General features: G+C 41.0%; 1 protein-coding gene across 1 annotated transcript; it reads right to left on the reverse strand.

Annotated features, from left to right (window-relative positions):
* Positions 1-1,689: 1,689 nt before the first annotated feature.
* Positions 1,690-17,615, reverse strand: ARL5A (ADP ribosylation factor like GTPase 5A). Its single transcript, XM_035131596.2, has 6 exons — positions 17,164-17,615; positions 9,779-9,839; positions 7,445-7,592; positions 6,738-6,821; positions 4,613-4,764; positions 1,690-3,567 (listed from the first exon to the last, which is right to left on the reverse strand). The coding sequence occupies exons 1-6, from the start codon at positions 17,207-17,209 to the stop codon at positions 3,519-3,521; spliced, it is 540 nt and encodes a 179-aa protein (XP_034987487.1). The 5' UTR covers positions 17,210-17,615; the 3' UTR covers positions 1,690-3,518.
* Positions 17,616-26,034: the final 8,419 nt, after the last annotated feature.

Consider the following 26,034-nt stretch of genomic DNA (forward strand, 5'->3'; position numbering starts at 1 on the left):
TTTGATTAGTCACAAATTGTGCTGACTGGTTTTACAGGATAAGAGAGCAGCAGTCTTACAATGCCTTTGTAATAATCTGTTTATTTACAAATGTACACAATAAGTAGGCAATACATAGGCACAGAAGAAAGCATGCTGGCAGGGCTAGTAAAAAAAAAAGTATTAAACTAAATGCCAAAAACCAGTTCTACCACCAGCCAAAATCTAGAAACTGCTTTTTCCGCTTACCTTGGATATATTCTTCAATCCAGTTGTATGTCCCTATGATTCTACTGGTTGACATAAACCTGGGTACATTCCAAGGTAGCATCAGACAAAGAGCACTCAAGCTGTCCATTAAGGAAATACCTATGGTCCACCTCAATCACATGCTCTGCAAAAATCACAGACCATGCTATCTTTTCACTCTGCAAAATAGAACAGCAAGTAGGACCATAATTTTTACATTTGGTCTTGGCAATCACAGACACACTCACAAAATGGTGTACACTTTTTCTGGCACACTAGTAGAAAATGTTTGTGTGCTAAGCAGCCCTTAATCCATTGGTGTTTGTGTTATGGATAACTTGACTTATAAATGCAGAATGCCATCCAGAGCTCTCCAGCTAAGTTCCCGAGCAATAGCAGTAATGTCAGTTTTAAATTCATGCACATACATAGGTGTTGTTGTTTTCCTCTACAAAGCTTATACACAAACATGAAATGGGCTTCTGCTACACATATAACCACAAAGAATTGATGGGTATCTTCATACCCTTATCCCAAAATAAGAGTGACTAAGTGAGGGCTCTATGTTAAGCTCTTTCCTAAGCCCTCCCAGGGTGTCTGACTGGCAGGAGGCAAGGTATCTACCCACTGCTGCCTCATGCCAATCCATGAAAGACATACAAGTTGTGCGAAAAGCTTTTCCTGTAGGTTGTTAACACTGAGGGTCAGTCAACCAATCTAAGATAGGTACTGCCAATGTGTTTCTAAGTGTTTTGCTTCCCTGGAGACTTTGGTACACACTAAGACTTTCCTAAAATATTGCCCTGCAACCTTCCTTTTCATTTCCTTTAATATGTTTGCTCCAATAGTAAAGGAATCAATTCTCAAACTTAAAAACACACATGACAGAAGCTATATTAGCAGGAGGGAAAGCTTATATTGTTCAGAAAACACATTAATCTCATACAGATATTGTGATCATAGATGTATGGGGTACTTAATATGTTAATTTAATTTGGTAACATGGATATATTCCCAATGTTAATGCATTTTAGTTAAGTCTTGCAAAGAACAGTTTTGATAAAACCAAGAATTTTAAATATGTTCCAATCATGCATTTGCAGATAAAATAAAATGTGTTGGCTAGGATTCTGAGAACCATGCAACTAGCCCCAAGGGGCTTCAGACTTTTTTCCTTCAAGCAGCTGTGTCTTTCATCTCGTTGTTAACTGCTTTTGACATGTGACAGGGCATTGGGGGCGGGGGTTAAAACTGTTGAAAGTAAAACATTCCACTGGGCTAGCGCATGGTCCTTAATTCAACTAAGTAGCTTTTCACATTAGAGTCTATAGAATGCAATTGCTCCTCTTGTCAAACACTGATGCACCACCCACTTAATGGCACTGATACTGCGTGTGTGTGTTTTGTAAGAATTTATTTGTAAAAAGCATTTAAGGGATATAGTAGAAACCAGCCAACCCACAGCATACAAACCTAGTTTATTCATCCATCAGATTCCAAGAGCTAAGAGTAGTGATTTTGAGAAAATTTGACCCAACTTTGTCATGTAGGAGCAAATTATACTTAATGGTATTTTTAAAAAAATTAAAATAAAGGTTTTCCAGTTTATCAGGTGGTAGCTATATATCTGCTTCTAAATAACACAAAACCCTGATAGTAGGCACAGTGTTCAGAACACTGAAATCATACTTCAAATCTTTCAGAAGAAAAACCATCCTTTTAAACAGAAGCAGTATTTTTTTCTACGTTATATGGCACCTCTTCAAATTACTGTCCCCACCATCAACCTTTACAATGTTGACTGCACATGGATTAAGAAGGAAAATAACAATCTATTCACACTGCTCAATACCCTGGGAGTTTTGCAACAGAGTCAGGAAAATCTGTCAATTGTAGTTCGTATGGATTAAAGGATTCTTTCCACAACCCAGAGAAGTGCTTCATAAGTACAATTTTACTGCGCTTAGACTTCTGTTTCTTTAAGGGTCATCCCACTCCAATCAATATAGTAAAATACTTCAGATATTCCTAGAGAATTTCAGAAGCAGTTTGCTATACAGGATAGCGGTTTGCTACCAACATAGCTATCTGGATTTTAACCTCTGCCTCCTATAAAGTAATAATTGACTTGGCCCAGATGTAGTTAACTGAACAATTTACAGTCATGACTTTGCTCCCACTGAAATCAATGAGACTCAAATGCAACTCAGTCTGGATCAAACTCAACGTCCCACTATCAGTTATAACAAATATACTTCACCTGAGAGATGCTTCAAATGGGGGTGGCCCAATAAAAAACCCACAGGCATAAGTATGTTTTTAAACTATATTGCATATTCCAAGCTATTTTCTCAGCCAACTTCATAAAAATGTCAACTTTTAAACTTCAATTTTATTTTATTGTTTAGTACAGCTAGATGCCAATATTAAGCCATATAAAACCTTATCAATAATAGACCATGTCATGTTTCTTTCTATGGTTATTTTTAGGTGCAAAATGTATATAAAACAATCTTAAAGAATTTTACCATCCCCAGTGGTGTGAGAATAGCATACAGAATATGACAAAATACAAATGATGTGTCAGCAATAACCCTTTTAGTACTATTTTTCACAGTCCAATTAAAAAACAGATTAAAGTACTTTCAATTCCCAACAGCCTGCTCTTATGGAGTCCAACTGGACTAAAAAGCCTGACATCCACATACTGTTGTGGATCTCAGCATCAAAATGCTGACAAGAGTCAGTGCTATTTGCTGTTTCTGTACTGATTTCAATCAACCTTAACATGAGGTATAAGTATACAAAGTGTACAGTACACATACCGGGGGGGGGGGGGGAATTGCACTTTCTGAAACAAAGCTGAGTAAGTTTCAATACTGGAAGTCAATACCTGTGCCACTGATTTTCTTTTCTGATTTGCTGGAATAATAAAGTCAACATTTTCAACTGGATGAATTAGACTGGAATAATAAAATGTAAGTGTTAAAATCCCTCCTTTTCTTTCTCAATCCACACATTATTTATTAAACAGTTTCAAGTGATTTCACTTTAAAGTTAAGGTCAGCTGTAGTATTTGAACTCCACCCAGAGGAAGCATCTGGAAAGCCAAGTTTGAACTTCAAAATATTTTCTTTCCGTCGGAGGTGGCTTTAGTGTGTTAAGTAGCAAATAAAGTAGCAAATGAAGTTTTGATTTTATAAATACACATAAGCCATTAATTCACAGCTGTCAAGATGACCAAACGTCCAGCACTTTTTTTTTGGTACAATGTCTGTGCAGAATAAAAATCATCTGATCTTAAGTCTTGACATCATCCATTCCAGTCCTTGGCACAATCTGCAAACGAAACATTTAAATTCAGGAAAAAGTGGTTACTTCCTTGTATATATATGCATATATAATCTATGTATGAGAAACTTCAACTGGCCATTCAAATATCACCTTAATATGTAGCTTCAGAAGCCACTGTCAGCTAGCACCAAAACATTAACTGCAATATGGGAATAACAATAAGCTTGTTGTACCATGAAAGATTGTTGCAATGATTTATCAACTAGTAACTGGAGAAGACTTTTTTAAAAACTGGAACTGTTTTTTAAATTTTGTCCATGGACATAAAAAGAATATAGGTGGTGACCCTTTTGCCCTGCCCCACCCCCATTCTGTCCTCTTCTGGGTCCAAAAGACCATCATGCATAATTTGGACATGCACAAAATGGTTGCTGCTTGTACATGTGTTTGTGGACAAATGGACTAGTGAAATGCTTCAAGGGCAAGAAACTTTTGCATTATCCTTTGGAAGGCTAAATTATTACTACAAGTGCAAAGAAGAGATACTTCATCTAACTGAAACACCTGTTTTCCCTGCTATTGTATGTGCCATTTCTGTGCTTTTAACAAATTACAAAAGCTCTTTTTTATATTCCACCCAAAGCTACGGTATGATTGATTTAATACAAATATTGCCTGTTTTCCATTGTATCCTTAACAGTTACATAAAAGATGGAATTTTGGTGAGCCCAAAATTCTTTCATCTACACAATTGCTAAAAACAATTGCTTCATATTTCCCATCATTTATCTCTTGCCTCAATAGCTCATTATGCTTTAAGGAAGAATTCTTCAAGACTTTACTTCCTACCTATACAAATAGAAAAATCATGGGAAGGTGAATATATGATAATAATATATAAATAAAATACATTTGGCCAGATTCCTTACTTTTTACTTCTGTAAAAGGAAAGTATTAACTGGTGAAATGTTATGAGCATAGGGAGTCAGTGGGAATAAATTTGCCTAACTGGTTTACTAAGTATTGCCCTTGATTAGTTGCAAGTACCAGATCTGTTCAGAAAAGTATTGATGAACCAAATACTTCTTACCCTTCACCAGTAAGAGCACAGCATGCCTGGATGTGCCACTGGTGATCTTTAATTGAGGTTAGCTTCAGAAACTGAGAAATTTCAGCTACTGTCATGCAGTCTTTAACATCCTGTTTGTTAGCAAAGATGAGCAAACCTGCTTTTTTCAAGTCCTAGAGAGGAAAGAAAAGAAAATGTATCCAATTTGTTTCCCCATGATAAACCAGCATGATAAAATACTGAACACTTTTTTTTAAATGTAAAGCCACACTACGGTGGTCCCATGCAACCTAATGGTGTAGAGGCCAACCTAAATAAAGGTGACCTTCCAGCAATTCTAAGAAAGGGGGAACTGATAACTCTATCTTAGAAAAAAAAGCTTCCATTGTGCCTAGAAGGAAGTAGGCTCACTGTTGGGGGAAAGTTCTGAGGTTCCCTGAAACTGCATTACAATATTTGGCTGGAGTAGGGTAGATCCCAAACTGGTCTGAATAGTTTCAGGGCATACTTACCAGAACACTGGCTTGTTTACCACCACCACACCACCCCAAATCCCACATTTTGATGACACCATCTGTGACAGGCTTTCTGTTCACCTCCAGTACATTAAAAACTAAAACCAAGGTCAACAGAGCAAGAACTCTGACTGCCACTATGTTTCTCCACTCACTGACTATGTTCCCAGGAGGTGCTAGATGTGAAGAAACATGGCAGCAACCAGAGTTCTTGCTTGCAAGCACTGTAGCTTTAAATGCTGGGGCAGGATTAGGAAGCTGGCTTTTCATTGCCATCACAGGAACCAGGTTTTGAAGGTTTGAAAGAGAAACAATGAGGAAGCTGCTAGAATAAGCAAAAACAGATGTACAGTGGTACCTTGTTTTGAGTCCGAGATCCATTCCAGAGCCCCGGACACTCGACAAAAAGGACATTTGACAAAGCGTTGCTCTGTGCACGTGCATGGAGCAGTTTGCACTTCTGTGCATGCGCGAGCGGCAAACCAGGAAGTAACCCATTCCGGTACTTTCGGGTTTGCTGCAGATGGCCGCCGAAATGGACGCTGGACAGGGCAGACTTATACGGAGGTACCACTGTACTGATTTTCCCATAAGCTCTCTGAAAGTTTGTTTTCTCAATCCTATGAACCTACTTTATTTTTAGTAAATACACAGAAATTAAGTTAAAGTGGACTTTTTTAAAAATCACCAACAGTGTTCCATCCCTCTTTTTAGTGTTAAAAGTCACAAGCGTAACTTTACAAAACATTTCTCCCTTCCAACACAGAATGGAGTAAAAGCTGGAGTGAGAAAAACCTAAATAAAGGTTTTATAGTAATATACTGTGCCACTTGTTTTATCATTCACGTCAATGCAATTAATATCCCACACACCTATTTCTCATGTTAGAGGGCTACATTCAGCCCCCAGGCCTGAGGTTCCCTACTCCAATTCTCAAATGTAAAAGATCTAAATAAATTTAAAAGTGTGCTGGAAACGTAGCCTTTCAGTATTAAAGGGAGAATGCAGGCTGGCTATAGTGGTGCCATTCTGACTACTTGACAACTACTAAAGTTTTTGTTTTATTTTTGAAAGAGTTCTGAGGCCAATAGCAGCTGTTCTCAAACTACACAGGACTTTTAACAATTATGTCAGTTTCACACAAAAGGCAGTATGGAGACTATAAATGGTCACATGTGAAAATCTTTTGGGGGCCTCTTAAATGTCTGAAGAAGAGGTGACAGCCCCAGAGATTTGTATCAAATCTAAAAGCTCCTCAGCTATAAGAAAATGAAACCTCTTGAAATATTAAACTAAATGGAAGTCAGAAACGGAACTTTAGCATTAAGGCAGGGACTTATTGCAGCATTTTTTTAAGCTAGATAAAAAAAATTCAGCTAAGCAATCTCAATTCTACAGCTTAAGCCAAGAAACAGTACTCTACTTGAGATTGAATATCAAAAAATATGTATCTAATTTTGAGAACTACTGAAGAAGCCCAGGAATTATCGTGGGAGTGAGCTACCTGCAAAGCCCAGTTAACGAGCCCCATTGTGGGCAAACGGTGGGATTCTAAATAACAGGACTGCCAGGTACATTAGCAACACAGGTACATTTTTCCAGTAGATAAAAAATACCTGGCACATACTCACCTCGTGTGCTAACATTTTATAGAGTTCTTCTTTAGTTACAGAAATTCTCTCTCTGTCTGTGCTATCCACAACAACTATCACAAACTAAAAAGAAAAAGAGGAGTTATAGTTATTTAATTTAGTAGTCATTTCACAAAAAAGTCTCAAAATGAATCACGTCCTATTAAAAATAATGATGTAATATAATTCAAACAAATGTAACATTAAAATCAGTAACTGCAAACTAAAAGTGATTTCTAAATAAAGACCACATGCATCCTGAGCCCACCCCAAAGTACAGAAAAATTAAGGTCACTCCCACCCCTGAAAAGCTTTGTTATAAAAATTGTTGAGATATCCTCATTATGCAGTTAAAGCTATTAATATTACTGCAAAATAGTAAATGCTTTCTCTTTTTGGTCTGAATGATCTCTATAGCCATATATATATATATATATATATATATATATACACACACACACACACACACACTGTATATATATATATGTGTGTGTGTGTGTGTGTGTGTGTGTGTGTGTGTGTGTGTATGTATGTATGTACTGTATATATATATGATCCCTTAATAACTAAGGCCATGATACTGCCAATGCAAACCCTTTACTTTCCTCATTGAACTCAAGAAGACAAAGCATTAATCTTGGCTGAATTCTACTTAAAAGGTCTGGATGAAATTATCCCCAGCTGCATTATATTATACAAATTCTTACTTCAGTGTTTGTATAGTATGTGTTCCATGAAGATCGAAGCGATTCTTGGCCTCCAATATCCCACATAAGAAAGCGTGTATTATTAACAACAATCTCCTCTACATTGCTTCCAATAGTTGGGGAGGTATGAACTACTTCATTCATAGAACTGCAAAGGAAGGAGAAGAAAATGTAAGAATGATGTATGTTATGCCTCGGTCTTCTTGGTCTAGATTTCTTTCTGTTCTGCAGTCTGAGCTGCATTCAGCTGCAGTTATGCTTGTAGTTGCTTTGAGATCAAAATGTGACATTGCATATCCTAGATACAGACAACACAATACCCCCAAGCAGCATTTTTATCAAACTGCCAGTGTAAACTGCAGTGTTGCGGCTATGTCCAGGGTGCACTGAGTCACATGTCAAACTGCTCATGTGGGTTGCAGCTTCAAGAAAATGTGGACCATATTTGCATTAAGCATATTTGGACTGTGAAAACTACAGTTACCACGTTACAAGGTCAGAAGAAGAAAATATGGCTATCACACTTAACTTGGCAGAAGACAGCGCTGTTCACAATTCCAAACAAAACTGTTATTACTTTTAGGAGAAAACCTTTTAGGGATTTAATTTCAATTAAGACAGTTAACTAATTTAGCAGTTTTCACTTGATTCAGCAACTAAATTTAAGAGGTTAGCATATCTCCAAAACCTCAGTATAGCTGCTTTTTGGAGACATTCAAGGTAGCATGAAACACCATACAATTTAGAAATCCAAAATCCATAGTTTGTCAATATTACAATCTACTAAATTTCACAAAATAATTAGCAAGCTTTCAAGTTCCCTAAAATGCTTCATGGTGTGGGATGTTAGAACAAAAACAGGGTGTGGGCCAAGTGGGAGAGGATGTGCAGAAGTACAAGAAGCAGGCTGGATGCTGTGGCATGGAAGCTGTATTTAGAATCAGTTACAAGATGGAAGTTGCAGACTGAATTAGTCCCTGCTAGGTGCTGAAGGTTATCAGTGTACAGTACAGCTAGGGCTCTGGCACAAAGCAGCAATAGCCAATACCCATTTTTAAAGAACAAAACCTGACTGTTGCCTAGACCTGTTTCATGCCTCAGATTCCTGGGTAGGCAGAAGGAAAGATTTACAGTGGAACCTCGGTTTATGAACACCTTGGTTTACGAATGCCGCAGACCCATCTGGAACAAATTAATTCACTTTCCATTACTTTCAATGGGAAAGTTCGCTTCAGTTTATGAACGCTTCAGTTTATGAACAGACTTCCGGAACCAATTACACCCATGCTTCGGGTTAAGTATGCTTCAGGTTGAGTACTCCGCGGACACGTCTGGAACGGATTAATCCACTTTCCATTACTTTCAATGGGAAAGTTCGCTTCAGTTATTAACGCTTCAGTTTATGAACAGACTTCCGGAACCAATTACACCCATGCTTCGGGTTAAGTATGCTTCAGGTTGAGTACTCCGCGGACACGTCTGGAACGGATTAATCCACTTTCCATTACTTTCAATGGGAAAGTTCGCTTCAGTTTATGAACGCTTCAGTTTAAGTACCCCGCGGAACGTCTGGAACAGATTAATCCACTTTCCATTACTTTCAATGGGAAAGTTTGTTTCAGTTTATGAACGCTTCAGTTTATGAACAGACTTCCGGAACCAATTGTGTTCATAAACCGAGGTACCACTGTACCTAATTTAAAATATGCACTGTCTTTCTAACGAGATTTTCTTTTGATTCCCTATTCCTGTAACCAGTGCCAGAACCAAAACTGCCTAATTGCATAGCTTGACTCTCAGAAAATGTGATGGAGATAAAGATTATACCATTGCCTTCTTGACATGCCTTTGATGCAGGGCATGCAATTCTCTTCTAAATGTAGGAGCATTCAGGTATGCAATGCCACACCTATAATCTGAAGTGATATGGGCCAGTGAGAGCTGTACCACACAGCATTCTCCAAATCACGAAATCTGGCTCTGAATGATGCCTACACAATACCATTATAATGGTAATCTCAAGTATCCACCCCCTACCTCAATATTACATGTGTGATATTAAAGTTTCAAAGGTGTAGTTTCAGAGGGTTTTCTCAGGTTTTTTGTCATTTGGGTCAGGAAGGCATTGGAAATTTCCCCACAGGAATCAATGGAAATAACCGATTTGCTACGCAAATGGCTGTCTAACAATTTCCTGAGAGTGCATTGTGTTTAGATTGCAAGTTCTGTGGAATCTGGCCGACTACTGGCAGGTAACAAACAAAGTTTGTCTAGTGCAGCATCCTGATCTGGAAAAGCAGTTTTAGTCACCTGTTCATACGACTTCATACTTACAACTGATAAAGAATGGTTGTTTTTCCTGCATTATCAAGGCCAACAATGATCACTTTGTGCTCTGGAGGGAGGGGGAAAAGAGAGCAAATGAGGAGCTAGTCACATTTCCAAAGAAAATCCAAGTTATTTACAGTGTATCTTTAAACATTAAGTATAACATTATAAAAGATCAAAATACAATGGTACCTTGGGTTACAGATGCTTCAGGTTACAGACGTTCAGGTTACAGACTCCGCTAACCCAAAATTGTACCTCAGGTTAAGAACTTTGCTTCAGGATGAGAACAGAAATCGTGCTCCGGCGGCGCAGCGGGCCCCATTAGCTAAAGTGGTACCTCAGGTTATGAACAGTTTCAGGTTAAGAACAGACCACCAGAACGAATTAAGTTCTTAACCCAAGGTACCACTGTAAAACATTGTGAATGAAACTCAAGAAACACCCTCATTTAAAGGCAGCCTGCAAACAAGAAAGCAAAATATGTAGCACTTAGGAGATATCTCCCATTTGTGAAAGCATTTCCGCTTGCCTGGTGGAGTGATTTCCCCACTTCTCTTCCCCCCCTCCCCCAAGTTCTGGTGGTTCTCCCACCTGTCCAGAACCAATTGGGATGAGTCCTTGTACAGGCTTCCACTAGTCGGAACTGTTAGCTGACTCTGGTCCATTATCTTAAACATAAAAAACACAAGGACAAATACCAATACAAAAATGCAATACAATTCCGCATATTAAAGCATCATTAGCAGCTAAACAAGGTTCCGTAAGTGAGTTAGCCCCTCCACATCTCCCACAGTAACATCTCCCTGAGCTCTCTCTCACATACTCTCGACCATTCTTACTGACCATACCTGTAACACAGCCAATCCCCAACCAACCACTTGTCATAAAGCATATATCTGGCATTAAAAAAACACTCTGGCAACTTTAAATGTACAACCAGCTCACTCACTCACCTCTGCCTGGTAATACAGTGCCATACAAGCAATAACATGACTACTTCCTCCCCTTCTCCCTCCCAAGCAGGGCCTTACTGTATACTGGTATCAATCTTTCATACTATATTAAGTCTCTCACATAGGAGCCACCTCCCAAGAGCTGTGGGGGCTTTGGCCCCCACTATAAAACATTTGAGGGGGCTGGGCCACCACAAAGGTGACTGGCATTCCCATTCAAATGGCATGCACGCACTGTGTCATATGATTGATTGTGCAGGGCAGGGCTTACCTGGGCCCCCACAATATTTTATTCGAGTTGGCACCCCTGGTCTCTTATGCAGCATTCAACAACCTATACAGTACAAGTTATGGGAATCTTCATGCCACATATATCTATGTATACCACCACAATGTTTGTAATTGTTTTGTTCTTCAGGCACCTTGTAGATCTTAAAGCTGGAAAGGCAGGGCTTCAGTAAGTAAATAATAAGATAATCCTTGTGCGCCAACTTCCATTTCAGAATGACTACTTTATTTATCATACAAAAACAAACAATAAGTTTCCCATACTTGCTAAAGTTTCTTCCTCCTGCTTTCAAGCATTTTTGCCAAGCATTTTTCTTTAACATACAGTAGAGGCAAGCCACCAGATAGGACATGAGGACTTTAGTGAAAATTGGCGAAAATTTTATGGGATAGTGGTTTAAATACATGCAAACCAAGCCAGTGTTTACTTCAACATAAAATACACCACACCAAGCTTCCTCAAACTCGGCCCTCCAGATGTTTTGAGACTACAATTCCCATCATCCCTGACCACTGGTCCTGCTAGCTAGGGATCATGGGAGTTGTAGGCCAAAACATCTGGAGGGCCAAGTTTGAGGAAGCCTGCACCACACTGATGCACTTAAGGGAAGTGGGGAAAATGGGAGAAAATGTTATAGAAGGACAAGCTAAGTATTTTTAAATCAATAGTGTGGGGTTTTGCAGAATGTTCCTAGCAATAAAGGTAAAGGCAAAGGTACCACTGACTGTTAGGTCCAATCGCGGATGACTCTGGGGTTGCGGCGCTCATATCGCTCTATAGGCCGAGGGAGCTAGCATTTGTCCGCAGACAGCTTCTGGGTCATGTGGCCAGCTTGACTAAGCAGCTTCTGGCGAACCAGAGCAGCACACAGAAACGTCATTTACCTTCCCGCCAGAGTGTTACCTAGTTATCTATTTGCACTTGAACTGCTAGGTGGGCAGGAGCTAGAACCGAGCAATGGGAGATCACCCCATTGCAGGGATTTGGACCGCGTCCCTTGTTTCTAGCAATAGGGAATATTAAACTCTACTGCACAACAGCACAATATTGTTAAAGAATCAAAGGCAACTCTCCCGACTCCCACCAAAACATTAGTATCTTTACTGAAGTTTGAGAATTATATTATACTGCTGGCAGGATGAATGATGAAGAGGCACTTGGAACAAAAGATCTGCAGCATGACAAAGAAGGAGGGGGGTCTTAAGTGCCTACACTAATTGATTAGCAACTGGAGTGAGTTATTTATTTCTTTTGGCAATCTAAGGTTTCTAGTAAGGTTGCATGATTTAATCAGTAGCTAAATCAACGAAAGAATTAGATTAAAAATTTTCCGCAGCTGATTTAATTATGGATGTTTTAGGGCAGGCTTCCTCAAACTCGGCCCTCCATATGTTTTTGGCCTACAATTCCCATGATCCCTAGCTACCAGGACCAGTGGTCAGGGATGATGGGAATTGTAGTCTCAAAACATCTGGAGGGCCAAGTTTGAGAAAGCCTGTTTTAGGGCATATGCTCAATTCACATGATGAACTGGCCAAGCCTGTGGTATTTCAGCTTCATGCCACATGAATTGAGAGCAAACCCTAGAAAACACACACACATACACCCCTACAAGCTGTGGGGGAAAATCAGTAGCAGGCATTCTGTCTTTTAGAGAACATTCTCTGCCATGGAAGAGTCCACTATTTGAAAGTCAAAAACATTACTATATTGGGAGGGAGAGAGTACAAACTCAATATTCCTTCCTTTGAAGCAGTGTTAACGGTGGCCTCAAAAAACAATCTTTATTGGGGATTTGATAATGTGCAAATATATTCAAATCTAACTGAAGAACTGTTTAAATGAAAGTATAAATAAAAGTCTTTGATGGTAAGCCCTAGCCCCCAGTTAATTTTAAAAGCTCTTTGAAAACAGCCAGAGGCCCTTGTATTCGAAGCAACACTGAATTTACATCAGCTTTTTGTAAAGTAAGCAATTTTGGAGTTTTCCAATCAGGCCACAGTAAGTTCTTTTGCTTTCTGACAGAGTAGTTAAGACTAGACAGAGCTACATAACATAGAAAGTTGTTTCAGTGAGTGCTCCATTTTATATAAAATAACCCCAGTGCAGCAAGGAACAATCTTCATGCATAGAAATTGATTTCCACACACCAGAAATCACCAATCTTGTGTATATGAAGTTACAGCATTGGGTAGGGGTTAGGAACAGCTCCTTGAAGTTTCACAAACAGTACTCTACTTGTAAGAACTATGGAAATACCTGAAAACATCAAATGGTTGTTTGCATTCTGCTGCACAAAGGGGCCCTCCACTCCCCAAACCCCTCCACCATTATTATTATTAAATTTTACTTCCTGACCTTCACCAGCAGATTCCAGGGTGGATTCAATCAAGAAACCTCCATCTCCCCAGCACACAAAGATAGTGAACTGATAAGGTCAGTGGGGCAAAGGTTTTGCAAGAATGTCCATTCATGCTTCAGTAGAGAAGTGCAAGCAAGCCTGGAAAAACCAGGTATTTTGACAATATTTTTACCATGTCTTTGTTACTTAAGGTTACATTGGCCTGGTTGTCATACTATACTTAGGTTTTAGGGGCACACGTGCTTCATGTTCACACTGTCAAAGCACTGCATACTTTACATCTAAGCTCAAGTGCACCTTTAATCTCCTCAATTTGGGAAAAGAAACTTAAAAATGCAAAGCCCTACAAAGAAAGTTGAATGGAAAATTACTTATACTGTATTTTAGCACTAATTTATCGAGTTCATAGTTTAATTCTGTTTATTTACTACTGTATTTTGTAAACAGAACAATAACTGTAGTTCAATTAGGTACACACCAGCTAGCTATTTTGTTACACTAAAAAGCAATCATACTAGTTACTGTATGACCTGCAGAAAATGTGCTAACAGACACAAGAAACAGTAGCTACACTTGTCTCAAATTACCAGCTTTCTCCCAAGGCAAGGAAATAATATGGACACAGGAGTCCATATTAATCATTCAGCTCTTTATCTGCAAATTCTAACTTTCCTTCCTAAGTTTGAAAATATATATTCTGAACTTGTTTCAGACTTAGCAAGAAAATGTTCAGAGCTGAATGATTAATAAAGAATCCCGTGTCCAGGTTGGATTATAGTAATGTGGTCAACACAGCGTTCAAAAATCCTATTGCTCTGGGTGCATTTTGCAACAGGAAATTTCTTTAGTGCAAGCAGCTTCTGAGCTCTGGGCACAGTACTGCGCCTAAGATTTCAGATTAAAACTGCACAGTGGAAGGAAAGGAGGACCGTTTCCTGCCTCCCCACTTCCAGTCACTCTCTAATGACTGAAGAAGAGACCTTCTTAAGAATAAAAAAATTCCTTCCACTAGCACCTTAAAGGTAAAGGGACCCCTGACCATTCCGTCCAGTCATGACTGACTCTGGGGTTGCAGCACTCATCTCGCATTATTGGCCGAGGGAGCCGGTGTACAGCTTCCAGGTCATGTGGCCAGCATGACAAAGCCGCTTCTGGCGAACCAGAGCAGCACATGGAAACGTTGTGAGCATGCACACGAAAGCTCATACCAATGACAAGGTGCTACTGGAAGGATTTTTTAAATTTTGTTTCGAGTATGGCAGACCAACACGGCTACCTACCTGTAACCTCTTAAGAATATTAGGGGGGAGGGCAGGGGAAGCATGGCTTTGGGTTTTTTGGCAAATGAGGACTAGACCATGTGAAAAATAAACGTAATATTTTAGCTGCAGTTCATTGATTTTCAGCTTTGTATTATTGTTATTTTAAAAGCATACCTAGACATTCCATTGTTGCACCCATAACCTAGGTTTAAGGTGTCATTTAGCTCCTAGCTTTCATATCTCAGTTTCTAGCACAGGTTTAACAGTGTGTGTCTTTCCTCTACAGCAGGCATCCCCAAACTTCGGCCCTCCAGATGTTTTGGACTACAATTCCCATCATCCCTGACCACTGGTCCTCTTAGCTAGGGATCATGGGAGTTGTAGGCCAAAACATCTGGAGGGCCGCAGTTTGGGGATGCCTGCTCTACAGTGCATTGATTTCAATGACAAGTGAATACCATGTTATATACCACCCTATGACTGCTGTAGTATTCAGCGGTCTTTCAAAGGAAAAATAACTGTTCTGAGAGAGAGACTCAAACCAGACATATAACAGCAAAGAGCTTACCAACAAGTATAACCTGTTTGCTGCCAAGGAGTGTGGTGGAGTCTCCTTCTTTGGAGGTCTTTAAGCAGAGGCTTGACAGCCATGTGTCAGGAATGCTTTGATGGTGTTTCCTACTTGGCAGGGGGTTGGACTGGATGGCCCTTGTGGCCTCTTCCAACTCTATGATTCTATGATTCTAACCTTGTCCAGTGGTAAGAGACATAGCTAACTAGTACTTTAAAAGAGGTTTGTTGTCACTGCACACATATATAGTCCTTGCAGCTCAGATATACCTACAGACAGGGAATTGCTCCATATGTGTCTTAGTCACAACAACTTAAACAAAACCCTTCATTGTATGGCTTATAGCTTTGGTATAAGATGTGGTGCTGTCACGAGTATGCAGGTAAAATGGAACTCTTAGCTGCCCAACTCCTCCACACAGCTTATTATCATCTCAGTTCCCATACAGATTTTCCATTATTGATGAAGAGGAAACAAGACAACCAACTCTTCAGCTCTCAAAGTTGGTTTCAGGTGGCACCTACTCAGAAAGCAGAGCTCAAAGCCTATAAAGAGACAATGTGATATGCCCCTTTCTCAGAACACAAAGGATGAAAACATAAGCCTAAGGCTGCATCCACATCGTATATTTAAAGCACATTTATCCCATTTATTTATTTATTTCTGAGAATTGTAACTTGTTGAAAGTGCTAGGAACTGTAGCTGTGTGAAAGGTAAACTACAGTGCCCAGGATTTTTTTGTGTGGAAATGTTTGTTAAATGTACAGTGTGCATGCAGCCTACCTTCCATCACTCTTGCCACTGTAAAGTATTACTTCTTGGGACCTCTCTTGCCCTGCAGGCTCTCCTTCCAGCCAGAGAATCTCCACATGCTCATCAAGTATTTATCATTATTATGATTATTTATTGTATTTATATACCGTCCTATACCCGGAGGTCTCAGGGCGGTTCAGATTAAAATCAAAATATAAAATCACAAAATACATAATCAAAAATAAAAACAACCCAATAATGAGGTTCTCAAAAGAGTTCTGCATTTGGCAAGCACTGAAAGATATAAGTTGGTACAACACTGCACAATCAATAACAGAAAATTAACTGCAGACTTCTCAGTTCTGAGCAATACTTAATCCTCCCTCAATCAAACCTACCACAAGAACACAATCAGCTGCAAGCCAGCTTCTCACTAGAAACCCAATCTAATCTCCCCAATTTCCCACCATTAGGGTCAATGCCACCAGCTGTTTAAAAAACAATCATTACCCTCCTACAACACATGCTGCTAAGTGGTTCTTCCCACCTTCCTTTCACCGCACATACCAGTCAGACGCGCTCCCTTGCTGCATTCCTCTGAACCCATCGCTACTCAACGGCTAATTCTAGTATTTTTTACAGCACGTTTCGACTGTTCAAAACACTTCACTTGCATTCTCTGTTTTAATTTTTTCTCTTTCACAGCTGCCCTTTGGGGGAGACCCAGCATTGCCCTTTTCCATGCATTCACTTAAGCGACAGCGGCTCCCATGCACACAGAAAAATAATTCTGCACGCTTCGTTCCCCCACCCGCTATCCTTTTTACAAGCCGGACCAGAAAGCAGAAGCGTTTTTCGCCTTGCCCCCCCCCCCCGCACCACCCCGTGCAAGGGAACGATTGTATTCAGCTGTTGGGTGAGTTGTGCTCGCACTTTGATCCCACCTAAGGGAAGGTGACCGTAACAGATGTTCATCCCTGCGGGGGGGGCACCTCCGAAGCTGCTGCCTCAGGTGCCTTCGGGGCTCCCCCTTTGCCACCCCAACTCCTCGCTCTCTGGACCTCGGGCGCCTCACACCCCGAAGCCCGCCCCGCCCGCCGTCGGCCTCCCTCGGCTACATGACGAGCAGCAGCAGCTCCACACGGACTCGGGAGAAGCCGGAGACCGAGCCTACCTTTCGCTGCCCCCCCCCCCTTACCTTGGTGGTTGAACAGCCTCCATATCCGAGCGAAGAGAATTCCCATGCTCAGGCGGCGAGAGCTTCGGCTGCCCCCCGGGGCAGCTCCGCACCGGCTCACTTCTTCTTCACCGCCCGGCCTCGCTCTCCCCCCACGCTCAGTCCTTGGCCACAGCCCAGCTGCGGGGAGTGAGGAGGAGCGGAGCTGCAACAGCAGCAGCAGGAAGGTGGTGGTGGTAGTGGCGGCGGTGGCGGTGCAGGCCCCGCGCCTCGGAGACGGTCGCCCGCAGCAACGCCGCCGCCGCCGCGCGTCCCTCGCCGCTCCTCGCGGACATTGCCGCCTGCCTCGCCGCAACTACTTCTCTCCTCTCCGCCCCTCCTTCTCGAGCTTCGCTTTTTTCCCTTAGGCCTCGCCGCTCTGAGGGGAACGGATGGTGTTTGGGCACCACCGGACACCGTCCGAGGGAAAATGAGACAGCGCCCTCGTCCGTCCGCCAGCCAGCGTGCGTGCGCGCGTGCGCGCGCCCGCTCGCTCGCTCCTACCGCAAAGCGCTGCTTTTCCAGCCGAGCGGCTTTGCCCGAGCAGGATGATGCGACCGCGCTAGGGGGAGGGGCGTGCCATAGAGTGGGCGGGGTTTAGAGAGTGAGGGCGGGGTCGCCCCAAGTGGGCGGGAAACCCTCCGAGGGCTCCGTCGAACTGTGGGAGTTCAAAGACTTGTCTGCTCCGCCCCGCTCCGCCCCCGCTTTGTGATTGGCTGAGAAGGGGTTCCACTCGTGCGAGGCGCCGGGCTGCGTTGCTACTCTTTGGCTCCGAGGCAGTTGAGGAGATGGCGGGCTTAGGCAGCAGCGCGATGCTGTCTTTTCGTCCTCTGGAAGGGAGGGGTGGCTCTTCGGCTCCTTTAATGTTTCGAAACCTCAGTAAAAATGGCTCGAATAAACAAATACAGTAATAGGAATTGGATGGTGTTTCGAGATCTTTTTCTTCCGTTACTTTAGGGTTTTTGCCATAAAGGCACCTTGTGAGCTAAAAGAATCGGCAGAGCTCGAATGAGTTTGGGTTTTTTTTTGAAATATGGAGGCGCAGCATCTATCTCCAGTGTCCCTGCGTAAATAGGCACATGCCTGGCTCGCTTAAGACACTGCGCAGAGCCTCTATTCTCAACAACGGTGACTCACTCGGGTAAAGAATTATTTTTGCATATTTGTAAATGGAATCTCTGCTATTCTGTTGTTCTGCTCCTGTTAACAAAAACTAATCTGAAATGTTACAGGTAGGTAGCCGTGTTGGTCTGAGTCGCATACCAAAATAAAAACTTAGTTGGTCTTTAAGGTGCTACTGAAGGAATTTTTAAATTTTAATCTGAAATGGTGGGAGTTGGAATCAATGGAAGTTTCTTAGGGAATCAAGCCGGTAGCATCAAGTTTTGCTACTTTTCAAGACGTCTGCTCATCCAGGGGGTGGGCGACTTTGAATTTTAGTTGTTTCGTTTTTCATTAAGTGTTTTTTTTTATACTGTAAGCCACCCTGTGATCATCGGGTGAAGGGTGGCATGTAAATTTAACAGGAAAATAAATATATTCCATAGATCAGGCACGTCCAACAGGTAGATCGTGATCTACCGGTAGATCACTGGACATCTGTGGTAGATCACTGGTAGATCACTGGCTCCCCCCAAAGAAGCCCAAGAATTTTGGCTCCCCTAAAAAAGCTAAACATTTTTTAATATTTTTTTTTATTTTCTTACTTTCACAACATACAACCATACAATAACAAACAAGAAAACCTTTCTGCTCCGCCGATCTTTTGACCCCCCTCCCCTCCCTTTAGCAGGTAATTTATTTCACCTCCAAGAAAAAGAGAATAAAAAAGCTAAACATTTTAGCCCTGCAGCCCATTAAAAGAACTCAACAACTTTGGCCTGAACCCCCCAAAAAGGGGGTAGATCACTGCCAGTTTTTAACTCTGTGAGTAGATTGCAGTCTCTTGGGAGTTGGCTACCCCTGCCATAGATTCATAATAAGTAATACTGTACCAACAACCATGGCTCTAACATCAAGATACATGTAGCACCCAATGTGTGGAATGCACTTAGTTGTGTTAAAATGTTTTAAAGACGTTTTTTGTTTAAATTGCTTGTTTCGGTACTTTGCTATTGTCCGCTCTGGGAGGAGGGAACAGAATAGTTATTTAATAAATAAATAATAAGCAAACAAAAACCTCCAGCTATTCCCCACCCCTGTTTTGTATTAACATCCAGCCTGTTGAAGAGGTCTGGCTACTCGAAAGCTTACTGACAAAAGTCGGTTGGTAGTAACAATGCTGCAGACCATACTGTGTGTGGCTTTTTGACATGGTTTTTCCTCTCTAATGGATCAACACAGCTACCTACAATTGTTGTTTCTCTGCAATGTCCACAATAGCTGGGTTGGCATCTTTCATATTTATTTATTACATTAATATCTCACCTTTCTTCCAGAGAGCTCAAGATGACATTCATGCTTCTCCCTTTTTTCCAATTTTATCCTCACAGTGAGTCTGAGAGACAGGGACCAAGGCAAGGTCACACCCAGTGAGCTTTGTAACTGAGTGGGGATTTGAACCCTGGTCTTCCAAATCCTCTTCCAGCACTACACCACACTGGTACCACCAGGCATGCATAGCCTCTGGAAATATATTCCACGTTTCTTCCCTGACTGTTCCATTTTCTTTCTTTTTTCCAGTAGCATACAAGTCAAAATGTACATATCTTAGTCTACATACTTGCTTGCTAAAATAAATGAATGAATGTGCTCCTGCTTCCTGGCCCTTGAGTACGAAAGCACTAGGATAATCTAAAAATTAATGTTGTTATTATTTACAATTAACCTGTATTCTAACACATCTCACGGGTAGTAAGCCTCTTAACTGTATACTGTAATCCGTTATCCTTCCAGCTTAAATGTGATCCGGATGTGAAGTTCTGTAGCTCAACAGTAGAGCCCATACCGTAAGAAGTTAAATAATTTCACATAGCTTACCCACAATTCAAAACAATTTCCCATTACAAAAATACACTAAAACAGCCATAAAAGCCAAAACAGCACAGAGAGAGAGGGAGGGAGGGAGGGAGGGGGGGAAAGTACAAACAGCTATCAAGAACAATTTAATGGTAGCAATTAGAATCATGTCAAAAAGGAAGCAACCACTTAGGGATCAAAAGCATTCCTAAAAAAAGGAAGGTTGTGACCATCCTACGGAAGGCCATTAGAATTTTTTATAAATTGCATTTTTATCCCACTCTTCAACCAAAAATAGGCTCCCAGAGCAATTTACAAGTGACAATGATAAGACAGCCCCTGCCCTTAGACTAACAATCTAAAAGAAACAGAAACTGCATTTCAATTTTTGCAATGTAAAGGAAAAAGACATAATGAAGGGGAGGATGAACTGCCTTCGGAAAGCAGTTCCAGGGCTCTTGTCTCAGCTAAGCATATTTGGGGGGAAGTTGGGCATGCAGGAGGCAGTAATCAGGCAGTTTCCTAAAGGACTTTAAAGCTCAAACATTGAATTTGGCCTGGCAGCAAAATGGAAGCCAGCACAGTCATTTCAGTAAAGAGTCATGTGCATCTTATATGCAGCCCCCATTAGCCTGGCTGCAGTATTCTGGACCAGTTAAAGCACCCTTCAAAGGCAGCCCTATGTAGAGCACTCCACAGTGATCTAAGCATCATGTCACTATAGTCGGATGATCTGCATAATTGACAGAGAGCCCAACTATGCTGTCACCTGGGCTGCAGTCCTATACAAATGTGCTTAGGCATAAGTCCCACTGCATTTAATGGGACATACTTTAGCCTCAATAGGATTGGACTCTTAGTTTCATAAACGGTGGGGTCGAATTTTCAGGGAGGTCAGAAACCTGAAGTTAGGAGAGGAGTCAGACATGCTGGTGCTCAAAATCCAATACAGTGGTACCTTGGTTGTTGAATGGCTTTGGCTCCTGAACAAATCAGCTCCCGAATGCCGCAAACTTGGAAGTGTTCCAATTTGGGAACATTTTTTGGAAACCGAACTACCGATGTGGCTTCTGCGGCTTCCAATTGAGTGCCGGAAGCTCCTGCAGCCAACTGGAAGTCGTGTCTTGGTTTTCGAATGGTTCCGGGAGTCGAATGGACTCCCGGAACGGATAAAGTTCAACAACCAAGGTACCGCACGCTGCAGTGGCTACAGAACCACTGTCTGCATAGTGCTCATGCTCTTTTCTCTCAGGACCTTGAGCTGGAACTATGCAAGCAACAGGTGGACAATGGTGCAGCTTCCAGGCAGTCTCTAGGACAGTAGGCAGAAACAGCAATAATCCATGCAGAGACTGTTCACTCTACCTGCCTGGGCAGAGCAGCTATCCAGTATTGAGATTAATGAGATTGGATGGGTTTGAATTGAAGCAAGATTTTGGGTGGCGCTGTGGTGTAAACCACTAAGCCTTGGGCTTGCCAATCGGAAGGTTGGTGGTTCAAATCCCCGTGACGGGGTGAGCTCTCGTTGCTCAGTCCCAGCTCCTGTCAACCTAGCAGTTCGAATGCATGTCAAGTGCAAGTAGATAAATAGGTACTGCTCTGGCGGGAAGGTAAACAGCGTTTCCCTGCGCTGCTCTGATTTTCACCAGAAGTAGCTTAGTCATGCTGCCCACATGACCCGGAAAAACTGCAGACAAACGTCGGCTCCCTTGGCCAGTAAAGCAAGATGAGCGCCGCAACCCCAGAGTCGTTTGCAACTGGACTTAACTGTCAGGGTTCCTTTACCTTTACCTTTTTAGTGAAGGGAAGGCACTCCTCTCAAGATGCTGTTTAATATCCCCTTAATTTTGGTCCACAGATTTTTCTGTGGCTTTGGAATGCACACAACTTAAGATGAGAATCACCTGGTACTCACTTGTCAAACAAACAGGAACTTTCTATTTAAAAAACCCACCCACTGGCCTCCTCGAAAGTAACTTAAGTGCAACAAAGACCTCCAACACACCCAAGATAAGGTATCTGACACCTCTCATTTGAATACTATTTTGAATGCCATTTGTTTTCTCATTAAATTGCTGGAGAATGTTGGGATGGAATTCAGCGTGGCACTAAAAGGGTGTTTTAAAAGATGTAGCACTGGTATGCTCACTCTGTGCAGTCGGTCAAGCTGGACTCTGAAGCACAATGCACAGTGCTCCCCCAGATCTGAACCCTCCTTTTTTGAAATAAAATTTATTTTTGCATTTTCTATTTTACATAAATTCATTTTCACAACCCTCCTTGACCACCTTTACCTGCTTGACATACAACTCTGAACTGTGATTATGGTTCTTTTTTGCCTGCATAGAGGATAGTGGTATGTGTAGATCAGTAGCTTTTGCATGCCTGGAATATATAGCCTACTGTACAAAGGTCAGGGTCACATACATTGTTCCACCCATTTTGCCTCTGGAATGTGTCAAGTTGTCTGCAAGGGAGTGCAACCCGCCACTTAAGAAAAGGTTCCCAGCTTTAGAGCAGCGTGCAATTATGTATGGTGATAAAGGAAATGCTCAAGCTCCACCTTTAAAAATGTTTTCTGATTGTTAGGTCTAACCACCAAGAGATAAGACATGTAGGCACAGAGTCTAGATGTTTTTGTTTGATTTATTGTAGAAAAAAATGTTGTTAATGCAGTTTAATACATCTAAATTCCATAAAACAAATCCATAGAAATCAGGGTACTGTAAGCATGCAGTCTGCATTTTCTTCTGTTAGATGTTTTGGGCTCACAAAAATAACAACACTTTTGTTTTCCTTGAAAGCCACTAAAAGCAGAGAGATAGCAAAACATGCGACACTGTACACATTTGCATAGTATATTTTACCCAGCATGCCTGTAGAATGCTACACATACGGTATCTATAGAAGTAAAAAGAAGAAGGGGCAAATCTGCAAAAAGGAAAACAACTAAATAGAAAATGTCTGTTATTTTGGTTTTGCAAAGGCATTTAATTCCGATACCCACAATGCACCCAAAATGTCTCCCACATGTGGGATAGCCGTAATGTCCCGAGAACTCAATGGGAAACAAGTTTGGGTCAGTGCTGAGATATTTCGTACAGACAGATTAGTGGACTTTCCTAAAGGTCTCAGGCTGAGATACTAGATTATTCACATCACACTATTATGCAACAACAAATTCCCTTTCCGGATTCTTTGTGTACACAAGAAGGAGCTCAGGCACAATTTCAGAGGTCATACAAATTTTGCTCTAGATGATACATTCCTTGCGGAGGCAGTTATAGTCTACCTTCCACTCCATCATGGACTCCCAAGAGGAGCATAATGAGTTCAATCCTTAGGTGGTTTATACTTGGGAGTTTGTTTGTGCAAGTTCGAGTCTTTAAGCAATTGTTACATTTCAAAGGCAAAAATGTTATTACAAGTTGTGTGATATTTCAATGGGATATTTTACTCGATAGGCCGGACCTGGGGATATAGATGTATTATGGGATATATTTTTCGGTCTTTCTTTGCAAAAGAAAAAGGAAAAAGCATGAAATTCAAGTGAATACAAAATTAGAGCTCACTTATAAATTGAAATTCTAGAACATGGGGGAAAGAAGTAAGGTCAGAGAACGATATATTTAATAAAAACCCAGGACTGTTCATTTTGAAAAGCTAATTCACACTGAGTTTATTGGATACACTTTCATGGCAAATAAGGAAATTGCTTGGCTCTGAAATGAACTGGTGAAGAAGTCTAATGCAGTAAATTGAAGTGCTGGAAAATGCAGATCAATTTCTTAATCTGGAACCAATGATTTACCTAACTCCCCCCCCTCCCAAAAAACCCCCACCAAACCCCCTACAATGGCAGATCCAGCAATGTAAAAGTAAATTTGTGCTATTTCAAATGTGCTTTTTTTCTAGCTCCTTCATATTTTTGGCAAAATATATTTTTCTGTAATTTTATAATGTACAATATAGTGTCTTGAGACTTTGTTTGATTTTCTACTGCTAATACGAAATAAGTACAATAAAGAATAGAGCTATTTTTAAAAAGAAAATGTTAATAAGACATATGATGAATACTTGTGAGATCTCTGGGGACAGATCCTGAGATTACTTAGTGCTGGGCATAATGTTTAGTCATAGAACTAGACCATTTAAAGGAGCCATTTTCACCAGTGAGACTTTAGTAGGTGATAGAAGTTCGAGGATCCAGTCCCCCAAATTGCAATGCGCAGGCCATTGCTTGGAAAATCTAGTGATTCTTGTGCTCAAAAAGGCAAATCTATTCAGTAATACTAATTAGATGCAAATGTTTTCCACAGTAGCTTTCTTCTTTTCCACTACAGTTTAAAATACAATAGCTACTAAGTGCACCCAAAAAAGAATTTTAAATTATGTTAAAATTTGTTTCCCCCCCCGTCACCTTGAAAATAGTTCCTTTGGATCAAAGGAATTGATGTAAAGAGGAAGTTTTTTGATGCTAGTTATCTGAAAAAATATTCCACAAATTTCAGGGGGGAAAATAGTCTCTTCATTATTTTATAACTAAATAAATTTCATCCTAGTTTGAGTCTAGAGCCCTTTGTGCATATTTAGGTATTTTCTACTCTTTTTTCGACATCGTATGTTTTGGATCTGAAAGAATACGTAACACTAAGCCAGTTAGTTTGTTTTAACTTGTCGCTCTTAAAATGTGGGCTTTGTGGTAACAAAAGGGAACAGTGTTGCTTTCACTGAGTTTGATACTGGCTAGGCTAATATTGTTGCAATCCATCAAGCCACTAAAATCTGGAATGGATCCTAGAATAAGCGTTTTGATGATTGTATGTCTATTGGTTTTTTAAAATAAAAAATTAAAGTAATGATGAATCATGGGGGAGGGGGTGGAATCAATTACAGTAGCACTCCTTTTAACCAAGCTAATCATGCAAATTAAATTAAATACAAATCTGCATGAATTACATCATTTCCTTTTCAAATAAATTTCCAACTTTCAATTCAGTGGTCCATGTATGCAATATATTGTGGATATAATTTTAAAAAAGGGTTTTGCTTTATGTTTTATTAATTTTGGACTTCTAAAGAATCATGAGCATCATGGAAGTCCACCATAGAAACCATTGCAAAGCTATAGCACAACAAAACAATGGAAACTTACGGGGCCTTGAATACCGCAATCAAAAACAAACTTTTAAAGAAAGAGTACTTAGATTTAAACAAGCTTTGGAACTACACATCTCAATCCTAATTCAATGAGATTACAAGGATTCTAAAGCAAGCAGAAGACTCCTGTTGGCAGCTCTAGAGATAGAAATCATGTACTCAACAGCAGAAAATCCCTGGTTTCAAGTACTGTATTCTGGCATTAAATAATGTAAGATGACACAGCAGAGCGACGCACGGCTTTCATATTCATTTCCTATATGGAAGGTGCTTTCCGTGCAGAAAAAGTATTCTGTTTAAAGTAGCTTATTTGTCCTCAAACCAAATTTGAAGTGCAGTTGTGGATCTGCGTAACTACCATTATCTGACAAACAATCTGTATTGTTCAAAACACAGCTACAGTACTAGGCTACTGACTAGGACTGGTGGCTGGAACAGTATCTCAGCATTCATTGGAGTCCTTAACTGGCAACTGTTGTCAGGCACAATTCAAAGTGCTGGTGCTTAGCATTAAAGCCCCTGCATGGCTTGGGACAAGGTACTGAAAGAATGCTTGCTCCCTGATCAGCCTGTCTGAGCAGATATACTCTTTGGAGACTCTCCCACCCAGAAACAATAGCTCTCATTTCTCTTTTCTAATGAGAGACAAGCTATCTGAGGTAAGGTGCAGTGGCCAGAGGAAAATCCTGGTAACTTTGTTGGTTAAATTTCCTCCCCAGGGAGGTTCCCCTGACA

Source organism: Zootoca vivipara, chromosome 1 (assembly GCF_963506605.1).
Source record: "Zootoca vivipara chromosome 1, rZooViv1.1, whole genome shotgun sequence".
Taxonomy (NCBI): domain Eukaryota; kingdom Metazoa; phylum Chordata; class Lepidosauria; order Squamata; family Lacertidae; genus Zootoca; species Zootoca vivipara.